The following is a 14,660-nucleotide window of genomic DNA, read 5'->3' on the forward strand; positions in this document are numbered from 1 at the left end:
TTAGTAGGCCCATAGGATCAATAAGAGGTAAAGACAAAGTAAATAGGCCGGGGAAACCCAAGGAAAGAGATAATAAACTCTAATGGACCAACATGGCAGGAAGGGCAGCCAGCAGGCCCATAGCCATGGCAGGAAGAGGAATAGTAGAAGTAGAAGTCCAATGGGCTAGATGGGCAAGAGCTTTTACCCAAGCAGTGCCCAGCCCATGGGGGAATGAAGGGAGGCAGTGCAAGCCCAAAAGCCTACACATCCTCTATGTCGTGGAAGATATACACGAACTAGTACACGTAGCAGAACAAGACAATGCAAGAACGACAGGAACAACGTGTGAAAGAAGACAAACCAGAGGATACTGGAATGCACACAAAGGTCAGGACACTACCTACTTGTACCCAGCCAATACAGGAGAGGTGGGGTCCTTAGTCAAGGGATTCAGAGGGTGTGTGTAGTGACCCAAAAAGGGGGGGTCTTGCATTCCATGGAATCTCACATCACCTAGGGAAGCACATAAAAATGTGTTTATAAGAAATGACCTCCCTTTAATGTGTAGATGCCTTTTCCCCCACTGCTATGTGCTTTGGGGGAGAACAAAACCGTGAAGGGTATGAGGCCCTAAAGCGGACGATATCTACATAGGTGGGGTGAGGTCGTTACAGATGGTATCAGAGTCATGGCCTAGTCGAAAGTGTGGGCCCAACACGCGAGGATGCATGTGCCCGTAAGGGGGGTGGATTGTAGTGACCCAAAATGGGGGTCTTGCATTCCATGGAATCCCACATCACCAAGGGAAGTACATGGGAATGTGTTTATAAAGACTGACCTCCCTTCAATGTGTAGAGACCTTTTTCCACACTGTTGTGTGCTTTGAGGGAGAACAAAACCGTGAGGGGCATAGGCCTCAAAGCGGACAATATCTACACAGGTGGGGTGGGGTCGTTACAAAATATGCTTTGGGGGAGAACAAAACTGTGAGGGGTATGAGGTCCCAAAGCGGACAATATCTACACAGGTGGGGTGGGGTTGTTACAAATAGTATGAGAGCCCCACACGCGAGGACGCATGTGCTCGTAAAGGGGGTGGATTGTAGTGACTCAAAAATGGGGGTCTTGCATTCCATGGAATCCCACATTGCCTAGGGAAGTACATGAGAATGTGTTTATAAGGAATGACCTCCCTTCAATGTGTAGAGGTATTTTCCCCCATTGTTATGTGTTTTGGGAAAGAACAAAATTGTGAGGGGTATGGGTCCCAAAGCAGAAAATATCTACATAGTTTGGGGGGGGGGATCGTTACAGAGCGTGTGCTCGAAAGGGGGGTGGATTGTAGTGACCTAAAAAGGGGGGTCTTGCATTCCATGGAATCCCACATCGCCTAGGGAAGCACATGAGAATGTGTTTATAAGGAATGATCTCCTTTTAATGTATAGAGGCCTTTTCCCCTACTGTTGTGTGCTTTGGGGGAGAACAAAACCGTGAGGGGTATGAGGCCCTAAAGCGGACAATATCTACACAGGTAGGGTGGGGTCGTTACAGTGTGGTTTGGTGGTGGGGAGAAAAGAGGTCTATTTTGAGGTTCTTGTTGAGGCTTCTTTTGGAGAAATGCCTTATTGGGATGGCATTTCACCCAAAAGAGGTAAGCATGGCTAGGGCCATTTTAATGCATGCCATAGGGGTAAGTGTAGTGGGAGCCTCCAATCTTTATCCATTGAAGGTAAGGCAGAAATGAGGGAGGGAAGATACAAAACAAGGAATTTTGTCTGGGAATGGATAGGAGTGCAACAAGCAAACTCTAAGCAGAGGTAGTGGCCGACCAACCAATGGGTTAGTGGGCAAGCCTAGAGAGATGCCCACAAGAAACCAAAAACGGTTGGTGAAGCCTTAGGGACAAAAGGAAGAAATCCCATAGAATTAAGAGGTATAAAAAGGATGAGAGGTAGCTAGGAAGGAACAATAGAACATGGAGGAAGGGTGAACAAGAAAAGAGTAAGAGAGAAATTGAGAATCAGAGAACTAAAAGAAAACTAAGTGGTAAAAAAAGAGAGAAGGAAGAGAGAAAACATGGCAGAAGTAGGGGTATGTATCAGTAGACCATCTTTTCTCTCCCTTATGACATTCCCATTCTCTGAAACTTTGTGAAATCGGAATCCAAAACCATTTAGGCCCTTTCTCTAGCACGGTTAACTTCAACGGCAGAAGTTTGTAGTAGGTTATTCGTATTGGGGTTAGGTTCCCTTTTTGGACCAATTCCTGTTGAGCAATCTTTAGCTTCTTTGACACCTTCGTTGTTATTCTTTTCTTTTTGTGTTACGGTGCTTTACGTTAATGGTTTTGACGTGGCATTTAAAAAATGCCAAATAATTTTTTTTGTTTTAATTATTATTATTATTTTTTTGGCAGATAACCTATTGTTATTTTTTTTGTTTTAATTTTTTATTAATTTAAATTTGACGTGGCATTTAAAAAATGCCAAATAATTTTTTTTAATAATATTTTAATGGCCACATCAGCGCTATGTCAGCAAGCAGGACACTCCGTCTGCCTCGTAGGAGTTTTCAGTTAGCGGGTTGACCGTAGGGACCAAAATAAAATTGATTTTCTATTTTTAGGGATTGAAATGGTAGCAAAATAAAAATAGGGACCAAAATGGGAATCGGCCCAAAATGTAGGGACTAAAAGTGTATTTTCGCTTGAAAAGATATAGGAGGAGTTTGAAAAGTTTTTCTTCAAAATAGTCAAATTTGAATAGAAACCTTTTCCTATAATTTCTTCATTTTCAAGAAACTTGTAGCCCAATTGGCATCTCAACCTAGAAATCTAGTGTTTAAGTCCTCCACCCCATTGTAACTATCAAATTATTATTATTATTTTTTAAATGGGTCTTAAATATATATATATATATATATATATATTTATGTATGACACCAAGTAATAATTTATCGATTGGTCTCCCATTTGATTATGAAATAGATTTTAAACAATGTTCAATGTCGGAAAAAAGAAAGCCCTTTCTATAATAGTTGTTGCAATTGATAAGACCAATCCCAATCCCAATGTTACTTTGAAACTTCAATCAACTTCATAGCATTTATAATATCTTGATATTTTTGTTATAAAGCTTGCACTCATAATATCTTGATATTTTTGTTATAATGCTTGTGACAACTTATTACTTATGCCAAATAAGATATTAGCTTATACTCTATGTCTATAATATAAACCATCTTATCTTACACAACAGTTTCAATCACATCAATTATATTAATTATATATAGAAGAAAACATGCCAATAAGACTGTTGAGGGTGTTTTTTTTACACATCTTGTACCTTAGACACATATCTTGATGTTATTAGACAACGTATAGTCTAGACTTTTTCTAAGAAGGAAGTTGGGCCTGACGCTCCGCAAAATGGGCTCTAAGGTACCATTCTACCGCTGCCAGTTTGTGCACAAACATTGAGTTTAAAGTCCAAGGGAAGGCATTGCAAAATGAGCTTATTCTCTGTTTCTACTGTAGAAGGAACATTTCCCCAGTTTTTGCCACGGAACAGACTTTTCTTAACTTTATGCTATGCAATAAAGTTTTCTGCACTTTTCTACAATGTGAGTGACCTTTCTCCATCTCTACTGCAAAAGGTACATATTTCTAGCTTCTACTGTGGAACTTTCCTTAACTTTCTGTAGTGCAGTAAAGTTTTATACACTTTTCTGTAACGAGAATGACTACTCTTCATTTTCTTTTGCAGAAAATATTTCTCCACTTCCTACACATAAACAACTCTAAAACCCAAAAAAAATACCCATTAAGCAAACGTTAGTTTATATGGGTTAGTGTAATCTCAAGTATATATATATACACACACACACATATACATATACACACACACACACACACACACACATATATATATATATATATATATACACATATATGTATTTGCATATAAATATGTAAAATGTAATCTTGAGAATATGGATTGCAATTTATACACATATAAGTATGATAGAATAATAGTTAAAGCTAAACACACTAATACACGTGTTGGCGAAGAATATGTAAAGTTTCTGCCAGCATAATCATGAATTAAAAGAACAGTGTTTTCAGTAGGATAATGATTAAGAGAGCTTAACTCCAACTTACACAACCTTGTTACCCAATTAGGTTACAAAGTTGAGTGGTTTGGAATGTGACTCAGAGTAGTCATCCTTTGGAGATTGCAAAGAGTGGGTTTGTTGAAGAGAGAGGGAAAAGATAGTCTATTGATGCATTCTCCTATTTCTGCCGTGTTTTCTCTCTTCTTTTTACCATTTTCTTTCTTTCTTTCTATCTCTTTGTTCTTTTTACTCTTAGTTTCTTACTGCTATCTTGGCGTGGGTTGTCCCCCCCCCCCCTCTGCGCTTTCATCTATGGCTACCTCCTAGGGCTTCACCAACTGTTTTTGGTTTGTTGTGGGCATTCTTTCAAGACTGTTCACCAACCCATTGCTTGCCCATCCACTACCACTGCTTAGTACTCATTTATTGCACCACTTCTTGTTTCATGACAAAATTCCTCTTTGTTTGGTTTCACTGTGAGACATCTACCTCTCAGTTCCAAACGGATAAGAATTTAGGTTTTTCTTCACCTCCCTCTATGGCATGCATCAAATGGTCCCAGCCATTTACTACTTCTTTTGGGTAAGATACTATCCCAGGAGGGTATATTTCTAAAAAAAGCCATGGCTAGAAACTAAATATAGACCCTTTTTCCTCCCACCACCAAACCACACCCTCTGAATCCCTTGACTGTGGGCCTACCTCCCTTGTATTTGCTGGGTACAGGTTGGTGGTACCCCGGCCCTTGTGTACTTGCTTCACTATCCTCTATTTTTGTCTTCTTTCATTCCTACGCTGTTTCCATTGTAGTAGATTGATTTTGTTTCATTCTCCTATGTGTCTTTTCTGCCTATATTTATCTTTTGTGGAAGAAAGTATAGGCTCTTGGGCTTGCCTTGTTTTCTTTTGTCTTTTCTTTGATTTTGTTTTCTTTCTCCTTCACACATTTTTTGCCGTTGGCTTTGTCTTATTTCTTCCCGCGTTTCCTATTGTGTTCATCATTTCCTTTGGTTTGGCTTTTCTTTCCTTTATGCAGTTCCTGCTGTTGACACTTTCTGCTGTTACTTGTTTCTTTTCATCGTGTTTCTTCATATTAGTTTTCACTCTTACCCTTTTATACAAAAGGATTTGGGCCTTTGTGGGCCAAATAATATTTACTAGATCAAAATGGTCTTGGACCCAATTTGCCTCGACCTGCTGAAGAACTGTATTCTGCTGCAGGTTTGTATTCTATTGTAGATCACTTTCCCTTGCATTTCTTTGCGTAAGTCTAGGTTTTTGTTTCTTCTCTGTTTTCTTTGGGCCTTTCATGTTCTTCGATCTTCTTGGCGGGCCTTTGGACCTTGCTTTTTATTGGGCTTTCTTTTTCATGGACTTTTGGGCCTTGCTTTTTGTTTGGCGTTCCTCCTTATGGACTATTGGGTACGAATTTGCAACTCAGGAAAGACTAACAAATGCACCTTAGTGAAAATTCCAACGTGTATTAATTACCAAGTCTTTTATATATATGTCTTTTGATTCAAGCCACGATTTGCTGATCTTTCATTATTTCGTAGTGTTTCTATAACTTGAACAATATGTTTAATTTTCACGAAGAATATCTTGATGTTTGCATGATACTCCAACAACATTAAATACACTTGTAACCAAGCTAAAAATAAATTTATAATTTGGATGTGAATTTTTGCAACTAATATTAGTTGAAGCTGGAGTGCAAAGTAACGAATATAATAATAAGTAGATGGATAATCATCCTAAAAGTTTTTTTTTTTTTTTTTTCAATCTATTCAACTCACATTACATATTGTTTGCTCCATTATCTATTCTTGTCCTCACAATATGCTAATATTTAGACCATGCTTGTGAATATCTTGAGATTCATTGTAGCCATGAAACGCTAATCATTGTTGTTATAGAACGTAAATACAATCTAGTAACAAGATTAAACGAGTTCAAAACTTTTTTAGGCGTGATTTTATTGCTCGCATATAATTTTTTGAAAGCTCTGATTTTTTTTATTTAAAAAAAAAAAAAAAAACTTAACATTTTCTTTAGGGCTTTATTATGTAAGCTATAATAATCCTAAACGAATGTAGCTTCTCTTTTTTTCCCCATTTTTGAAATCCTATAATAAAAAAGAGTCTTTATATACTTTATCACCGGTGTCAGTTTGAAAAAGATAACAATTCAAGCAATATAATGTGTAACATCTTCTATAATTTTATATTCCAACCAACTAGTATGTTCTTTGAATCAAGCTTGATTAAATTAACAGCAATACTTTGCCAATTGACCTTGTGAAAAAAAAAAAGGTTAATTGGTTGACAAAACCCCTTATGTAGATATGTTTTTTGAATTTGATCTCATCATTACCATTGTAATCCAGAATTGTCCACCCTAAAAAAGGAGTTGTAAGAAAATTTGTAAAATATACCTCGATACAAGTCTATTTAGAATTTGATTTGGACACATTATTATGTTCCAACAGTTCAAGTCTCTTCATAATTTCAAATAGCCACACTATTTTGCCGTAATTATATATGGTAACCATACCGTTAATAGCCGATACAATTTTGAAGACAATACAACGGAGCAGAAAGCTATATATCGAATTTGGTAACATAAATGTGAAGAATAAAAATATGAATTTCACTAACTGATCACTTGTTCATCCCAATGTCACTTTTCATGACCAAATATAATGACCAAGCTGTTGTTAATAAACCTAGACAACATCAACACTCAAGCTTCTATGTCTATGAACCACATGAAAAGACAAAGCATAATAGAAAAGAAGTAAAAATAAATAATAAAAAAAATAAAAGAAAAAGAAGAAGAAGATGAAGAAGAAGAGAAGAGGAAGAGGAAGAGGAAGAAAAGAATGATGATTACAGCCTTTACAAATGAATAGATCACTCATCAGAAACTCCCAATACATTAACCATAACCTGCATGGCTCTCACTCTCATTTGTAAAGACAAAATGTAATCAGCTGTCTCTTGAAAGAGCCCATCCAAGCCCATGGACTCACTGTTCGGAATGAGCCTCTTCAAGGTTCTAACCCTTCTCACAATCCCATTCGCCGGCTTTTTTGAACCTAGACGTGCCACCCTCTTCATCAAAATCCCCGTTGCCCTCTTGCTCTTAACATGTCCTCCTCCATTTTTCCTCATAACCCTTTGCTTCTTCATTTGCCAACTTCTCTTGTTGGCTTGGGCTCCCATATGTTTGCTACACAAAGACCCTTTTGCACTGCAACTTTGCTCATGATCATTTCCTTGAAGCAGACCCTTCAGATCAAGGGAAACAAGGAGGGATTGTGGAGAAACTCCCATATTTCAAAAATTTCAATCAAACTTTGAAGACTTTTAAGCACACACCGTACAACTTTAGTTGCCTAGATAGCTAGCTAGATAAAACCCCTATAGCCCAAATGACACAATGAGTGCTTTTATATGGTGAATTGGGACATGGGTTGGTGGCCATTGAGGATAACATAAGTTAATACACAAATTGTTTAAAAAAAGGTGGGGACCACATAGACAATTTCATAGAAGGAGTAGTCCAAGAGAATGGGATACAATACATGAATAATAGAGAGCCAAGTGTAGCAAAGATGTTGCTTGTGTCTTTGGGCATGTTCTCCAACTCAATCCACATGCACCCACATGATTCTTCTTCACCACCCAACCCCCCTAAGCCACTACCTTTCATCACACACCTCCATCTCTCATGAGAACACCCTGGATTATTCCTCCCCCATTTTCTAAATTCAATGCATAGAAATTGGGGTCCCCTTAATTTCCTCCTTCCAGATCGATAAACATAGCGATGAAAATTTATAGGCCTCTAGGGTTTCTGGTGGTTATAGCCATGTTTCCAAACAGGAAACCTATATATGAAAACTATTATAAATTATAGGGCTTACTTGGCAATATTTGTGTTCAGAATAGTGGACAATTCAGATCTTAATGTTGGGATAAGGTAGATTTTCTTCTGACATTCATGAACCCCATTTTTTTTCATCAAAATTATGATTGTTTTCCTAAACACCGATCTAATAAATCATGTTCTAACATGTCTGGTTCATAGTACGGCGACGAACATAGATAAACTTTAAGACAATCTTAAAGACAAAGATGCATGCATCTTTGTCAGTGATATTCTTTGGAAGAGATCCCAGGTTTAACATTAATGTAGAATCTTTTTTTGTTTTTTCCTTGTTTTCTGGACAACAAAACACTGTGATTTTAGGCACGTTATCTTCCAAATTAATCACTAGCCAGTGATTAAGTACTCCTCATCAAGAAAAATAATAATAATTCAGGATAAGCAATACATTCTCTTATTATCACAAAATTCATTTATGGTTTCAGAAAATGAAAAAAAATATCAAGTACACAAATATTTTCGAGAATTATTGATTTTTTCTAATTATTGCTTGCTACCTATTCTAGTTTTGGACAGAATTACTGGTGGCGGTTCATAACTTGAAGGTATAGTTTCTTTCGTTCCTCTGCTTTTTCACAATAGCATGAGCTCAAGAACATGCAAGCACATGCACCTGTAGTAAGTGCTACGTCTACCAAGTAAATAAAACAAATGGCTATTTCTCTGGCTAACATATATCTAAGTCTATGGATCGTATGGTCTTAAAGCCATATGTCCTTACTGGATCTTTGGAATAGTGGGGCTTTTCACTTTAATTGTTTGTGTTGCATGTAATAGTAATACAGGTAGGAAGGAGTGTGTTGTTGTATTGTTAGGATGTTCTTTTCATGTATCTCCGTTGGTTGGTACGTATTTATTTTTCTTCTATTTACTGGTAAACACAAAACAAAGTGTATGACGGCTGTGCACATGCGTGGATGAAACTCTAGCTAATTATAATCATGCATTATTGACGAACTTTCTCTTTAATATAGTATTTTACTATCCAATACATTATAAAACATATGCTACATTTCCATGGTAAGCCCTTAGGTTATGATTTTCTTTCTCTTTTCCTTTTCTTTTTCGTTTTTAATAATTCAATAGTTACAATCTCGATGAATTTAAACTTTAAATGTCTATGTTAAAAATACTAAAAGATGCTAATTGAAGTATCTACACTAATTGATAATAGTTCTTTATCATCATATCAAGACACTAGTCAGTTTTTGGTGTAGGCGGGGATTGAAACCCAAATCTTTTATATACAATTATCAGAGACTTTACCAGTTGAGGTAACTGGAATCCATAGGTGGCTCTATTATCATTAATAATAATATTAATTTCTAGCTAGGATTATAATTTTTAATCCAAGTCTTGTGTACAAAAGGACCATACCATGTGCCAAAGAATGAAGAAGCAGAGAGGAAGCCCTAATGAATAGTTGTGGGCCTAAGTGGCCCATAATGGTTACACACACGATTCACACTACTTTCCTTTACGTTTTCCTAGAGTCAAGGAGTGAGCCATGTTCTCCATGTGCCTGGAAATACTAATTTTAATTAGGAAACGTTGTTAGGTTTTAAATGGCTAATTTTGTCAATGAGTTTTGTTATAAATGTTATTTTGCAGGGTGCTTTTGGAATCAATGGGGGAAGTGGCCGGTTACTACTAGGGGCAGCCAATCAGCCATCGTGGGCCGTGGCAGATAGAAAGTATGTTTTCATGTGGCGAGAGGGACATGGGAACGTAAAAAAGGAAAGTCCACATGTCCATGTGCTTGATTACGTCGTCACATGCACCTCATAAATTCTCATCCACAATCCACAATACTATCATCATTCCCTCCTTTTTCTTTTTTCTTTTTAGTTAATCCCTTAACATTCTTTTTTATTTTTCTTTTCACATAATCAGATTAAAAAAAAAAAAATTAAAACAACAATTTTAATTTAATCTTTGTTGGGAATTTACACAGATTTCCAAGTACAAGAGAGGCCAAAAATAGAAAGAGTAAATTCTCAGATATGTGGGAAATGAAAAAGAAAAAGAAAATTAACACATGCAAAGGCAATCATACGACATAAAAAATTACTTAGATTGGCAATTTGCCTACTTTTACGGAGTTGCTGAGAATTAGTTTTCAAGTCCAAATACATCTTTGTATTACTGGGATGCATTGTAAAAGGAGTATTATGAACTTCCTCCATAATCTGCCTCCTTAACTTTTCAATTGCAATAATTTCGTTATTTTTAGAAAAAATATACAAGGAGTGGCAGAACAATTTTTTTCTCTAAAAAACACGACAAACTCCAATATGAAGTAGCAATATTTGTATTTTACATAGCAGATTCACAATGGACTAAAAAACGCAACTTAGAAAATCAAGCCTCATAAAATATGGCATTAAAAATTGTAATACTTATGTATCAAGTTGAGTTATAATTCAAATTAAACACAAATTAGGTTTCACCTACTTAGTTTCTTTACTTTTAAAGTCTTGTTCTATGTTTACCTCTAGTTTATACTGTGTCTTTCAAACTTTTTAGTCTCATATTATTAATTTACGAAGCAATTTCCTAAAATCAATGATGGTATTGAGACATTTGCAAAACTTCATAAGTTAAATTGACACAAAATAAATGGAATTTTGTCACATAATTTAAGGACAAAAAAAATGAAAAAATCATTAAAGCCCTTTCATTGTGATACAGCTTTTGCTCCATTGTCCCCATCAGCCATAATAAGAGGCCCAACACATTCAACCAAGTGTGGGGAAACATTAGTACGACACAAATCAGTCCGTTTACTCAAAGTATGGCCCAAAAGCCCAAAAGAAATCAAGCCAAACCTAACTAGCTAGGGCTCCGTACAAAAAGCTTAATAAGAAGAATCTCTCTCTCTCTCGCTCTCTCTGTTGTACATAGATACAATACAGAAGCACTTGCACTTTGCGCAAGAAGAGTCATATTTCAGGCTTGTGTGTGAATCTAATATCCACATCCAATGACAAAAGCACCAAAACCCTTCTTTCTCATTGGATGCTGTTAGATTCACGCACAAACTCGTAATCTGTCTTTTCATTTTTTTTCCCTGTACAAAGCTATAACTGTATTCAGTTACAACAAGGCCCAGTAAAAACCACCTGAAGATGCTCTGTTCCGGTACACACTACAATACCTTAAGCCTCCTCCTCTCTCTCTCATTTTTTTTTTCTTTTCCTTTTAATAAATAATTTATTTCGTTTTACTTTCTTTTGTAGCTAATATTTATTTTAAAGTCTTACTCAAATTTGTTTTGGTTGTTGAAATTTGGCACATGATTTCTTGCTAATTAAACTAATAAATCTAAATAGTAATATATTCTTCCTATTTGCTAAAATAGATGGTGCAATTGCTCCAAGATTGTAAGTTCAAATTTTTTTGCTTAAAATTTGTATATGGTAAATCTGAAAACAATTATCAATGGACAATATGATAGTAATCTAATTATAGAAAGTTTGCTATACATGATCAAAAGAAGCAAATGATTTAATCAAATTATATCCAAAAGGCAAAGATGAAAAAGTACAAGAATAGTAGTTTATTATTGTTTGTGTATGTAAGCAATTTTTTTGTGTCTGTAATATTAACCCTTTAAGATCAGGGTTTTAATATTAAATAAGTGAATGATCCCACTGTCATTTCCTTCAAGATCAAGCATTAATTTCAATGATTCATATATATTTTTTTTTATCAAAAAAATTTAAAAAGTGCATCTAGGCGTGCTTTTGTGCTTCTTCAAAAAGCACTTAGGGGCTTTGAGCTTTATTAATACTATTCTTACCAATTAAGAACAATAAGTCTACTTGTATACTTTTTTCCCCCCAAAAAAAAAAAAAATTCTGCAATTGTTGAGGTGGCAAGTTCTCAGTATTAGATAGTAAAGTGGTGGTGTTAACAATTTGCTATGTCAACCTTTGTGAAAACAAAATGCTCAGAACAGAATCAGAGAGCAATCAGTTACACATAGCAGAATCATAGCGAACACTATTTATTATTATTATTGGTAAGTTAAACACGCACCCATTGAGTCTTGAACCCAAGACCTCACCCTCCCCTAGAACTTATAAGGGGTGGAAGTGTTAGTTGAAGAGCTCATTAGCGCAGAATTAGAGCAATACTTTATTTTTGATTAGTAAGTTACAAAAGCACCTAATGTGTTTTGAACCCACGACCTTTCCCTTCCCATAAACCTTATTAGGTGGAGGAGATGTGGGTTGAGCTAGAGCTCATTGTCTTAGAATCAGAGCAATCATATAGTTGATAACTAAACAAGTGAATGAGTTAAATTTCAAATGGCACTTTTCCCATAAGAATGGGACTGAAGGAGAGGCTTTGGGTTTAAGATCCACAACCTAGATGGTGGATAGGTGTGTCAGTGTTTGTAAGTTCTGGGTTATTTCAAAAGAAAAAACTATAAATCATTGCTAATGATCAAGCACAATTAGATGGTACGTGAGACTCACTGAACCTTTAGACAAACAATGTAGTGTGGCTTTAAAGTTGCATTTTATATATATATATATATATTCGCTTGCAATAAGTGGGGAGGGGATTCAAACTCAAAATCCTCTCTATTTGAAGAATCAGGTAATCCCATTGAATTACAAGATTCATAGTCATAGAATTTCTAATATTGTTAAATACAACTTAGGTTTAGAAAGTCTTTTAGGTGCGTGGCATGCTTGTGACTTAGAATGTGCTCTTTGTCCATTATGGTTTCTTTAAGTCAATGAAATGTAGCTGAAATGGCATCTCCTCTTCTTATGGGAACAAGGTAGAGGGGTGAGGTGGGTTTTTGAATCCATTGAGTATAATACTATAATTGGCAAGGAAAAAAAAAATGATGGGTTCTCTAAAATAGCCTAGATGAATGAGATTTGAAAATAGAATTCTCTAAAATAGCCTAGATGAATGAGATTTGAAAATAGAATGGTAAAGTCATAATCAAATGTTTACAGACTTAAAAGTGAGTAAAATAGGAAATACTCAGTATTAAAGCAAACTAGTGGATCCCAATTATCTCAATTGATGTGATAAGGAATAATCTTCATGGAATGGATGACATGGGTTCAAATCCTATTCCTATGGTATCTGAAAAAATAAAAAGAAAAAAGAAGCAAACTAAACTAAACTAAACCACCAAAGTCTTAATTTTATGAATCTAGTATTTTCAGTTTACCCCAGATCTTCGATATAGTCCCTTCACTTTCCTCCTCCAGAAGCTCCTCTTCCTTCAATGTCTGTTCATATTGTTGCTGATTATAATGATGTCTACAATAAGTTCCATTCTCTTCAAATGCCCTCAGCTTGAAGAATAACTGGTTTGTAGCTTTACTGTCACCCATCTGAGCTTTATAGTTTAACAGAATTGGATGAGCATATGTTCTTAAATATCCTTCCACAAAAACTTTGAAATCTATAGGCGGGTCCCTAAGCATGAAAAGCATGGCCTTGCACATTTGCATTAAAACCTCCTTGTTATAACACCCACTGAGATAAGGTTTGCTATTGAAAACCAAATCTCAGATTGAAACAAGTACCTGTACTATAATGGATTGTTTTGGTTTCCACCTTTGTTCTTTATGTTCGTACCATTGATGCCAATACTTCAACAGGTTGAGGTTAACCTTCCCATTCCGTTTAAGGTTTGAATTCACATCAAGGCCATAAGAATGGTAGAAGAGCTCTGGAGGCTGAGCCGGATAATTGCTTGGAAACTGTATGTCAAAGAAGAACAGACATGGGAATAAGAGGAACCTTTAGGACCTACTATCACGGCTCTCATTAGATCCTGCCTTGACTTGTAAGCTCTAATGTAAATTGAATCAGGAAGATTTGCCTCCAATGTTTTCCATTCTTTGTTGATGAAAATGTTTTCATCTGGGTAGAACTGATCATGGAAGAACTGATGATCAGGAGGGGATTTGGAAATATTGCAAAGTTGTTGAACTTCTAAAACATCATCTCAACCTTGTCTATTTCTTCTGCAATATCTCCATATTGCCTTGTTGATTTAAATTATTGGTCTTCCGTGTGAAATTCTTTGACTGATTTTTTGGGTTTTAACAGACTGGTGCTTATTACTTTCATATAAGTGGCTACTACTTGTATACTTATGTCATTAGAGAATTTGTAGAAAAGGATTTACTTAGGGTGTGTTTAGATACCGTTTATTTTGCTGAAAACTGAAAACACTGTAGCAAAATCATTTTTAAATGTGTGAATAGTGCTGTAGGACCCATTTTTAATGAAAATTTTGGTGAAAAAAGAGGTTTGTGTAGATAAGCTGTATCCAAACGGGTATTTAGTATTAGAATTTGTGTAGTGTTGAGTTTCTTATCCAAAAAGATAATAGATGTAGATAACAATTTAAAGGGTTGTATTAGGAATTGCAATTTTAGTGCAACTCCTATTTCTACTTCAGTTTGATTTAACAAGCTAGAGTTAGTAGTCATAAAATACCTTTTATCTTCGGTCACAGGCTGGCGATGAATGAGAACAAAAAAGCTAAATTCATGGGTCGAAAGCTTGCATTCAGCCCGATTTTAGAGTCAGTTAGCTGTCGTTATAGTTTGGCCCAAGATATTCCTGCTTA

The 14,660-nt window shown here is 35.8% G+C and overlaps 1 protein-coding gene and 1 long non-coding RNA gene across 2 annotated transcripts; one reads left to right on the forward strand and one right to left on the reverse strand.

The window, feature by feature from the left end:
* Positions 1 to 6,723: 6,723 nt before the first annotated feature.
* Positions 6,724 to 7,531, reverse strand: LOC115972568 (transcription factor UPBEAT1). Its single transcript, XM_031092893.1, has one exon. The coding sequence runs from the start codon at positions 7,426 to 7,428 to the stop codon at positions 7,006 to 7,008; it is 423 nt and encodes a 140-aa protein (XP_030948753.1). The 5' UTR covers positions 7,429 to 7,531; the 3' UTR covers positions 6,724 to 7,005.
* A 3,398-nt stretch (positions 7,532 to 10,929) lies between these two features.
* Positions 10,930 to 14,095, forward strand: LOC115972118. The gene is made up of 2 exons (XR_004087402.1): positions 10,930 to 11,185; positions 13,681 to 14,095. It is a non-coding gene; the product is annotated as an uncharacterized LOC115972118 (long non-coding RNA).
* Positions 14,096 to 14,660: the final 565 nt, after the last annotated feature.

Source organism: Quercus lobata, chromosome 12 (assembly GCF_001633185.2).
Source record: "Quercus lobata isolate SW786 chromosome 12, ValleyOak3.0 Primary Assembly, whole genome shotgun sequence".
Lineage (NCBI taxonomy): Eukaryota > Viridiplantae > Streptophyta > Magnoliopsida > Fagales > Fagaceae > Quercus > Quercus lobata.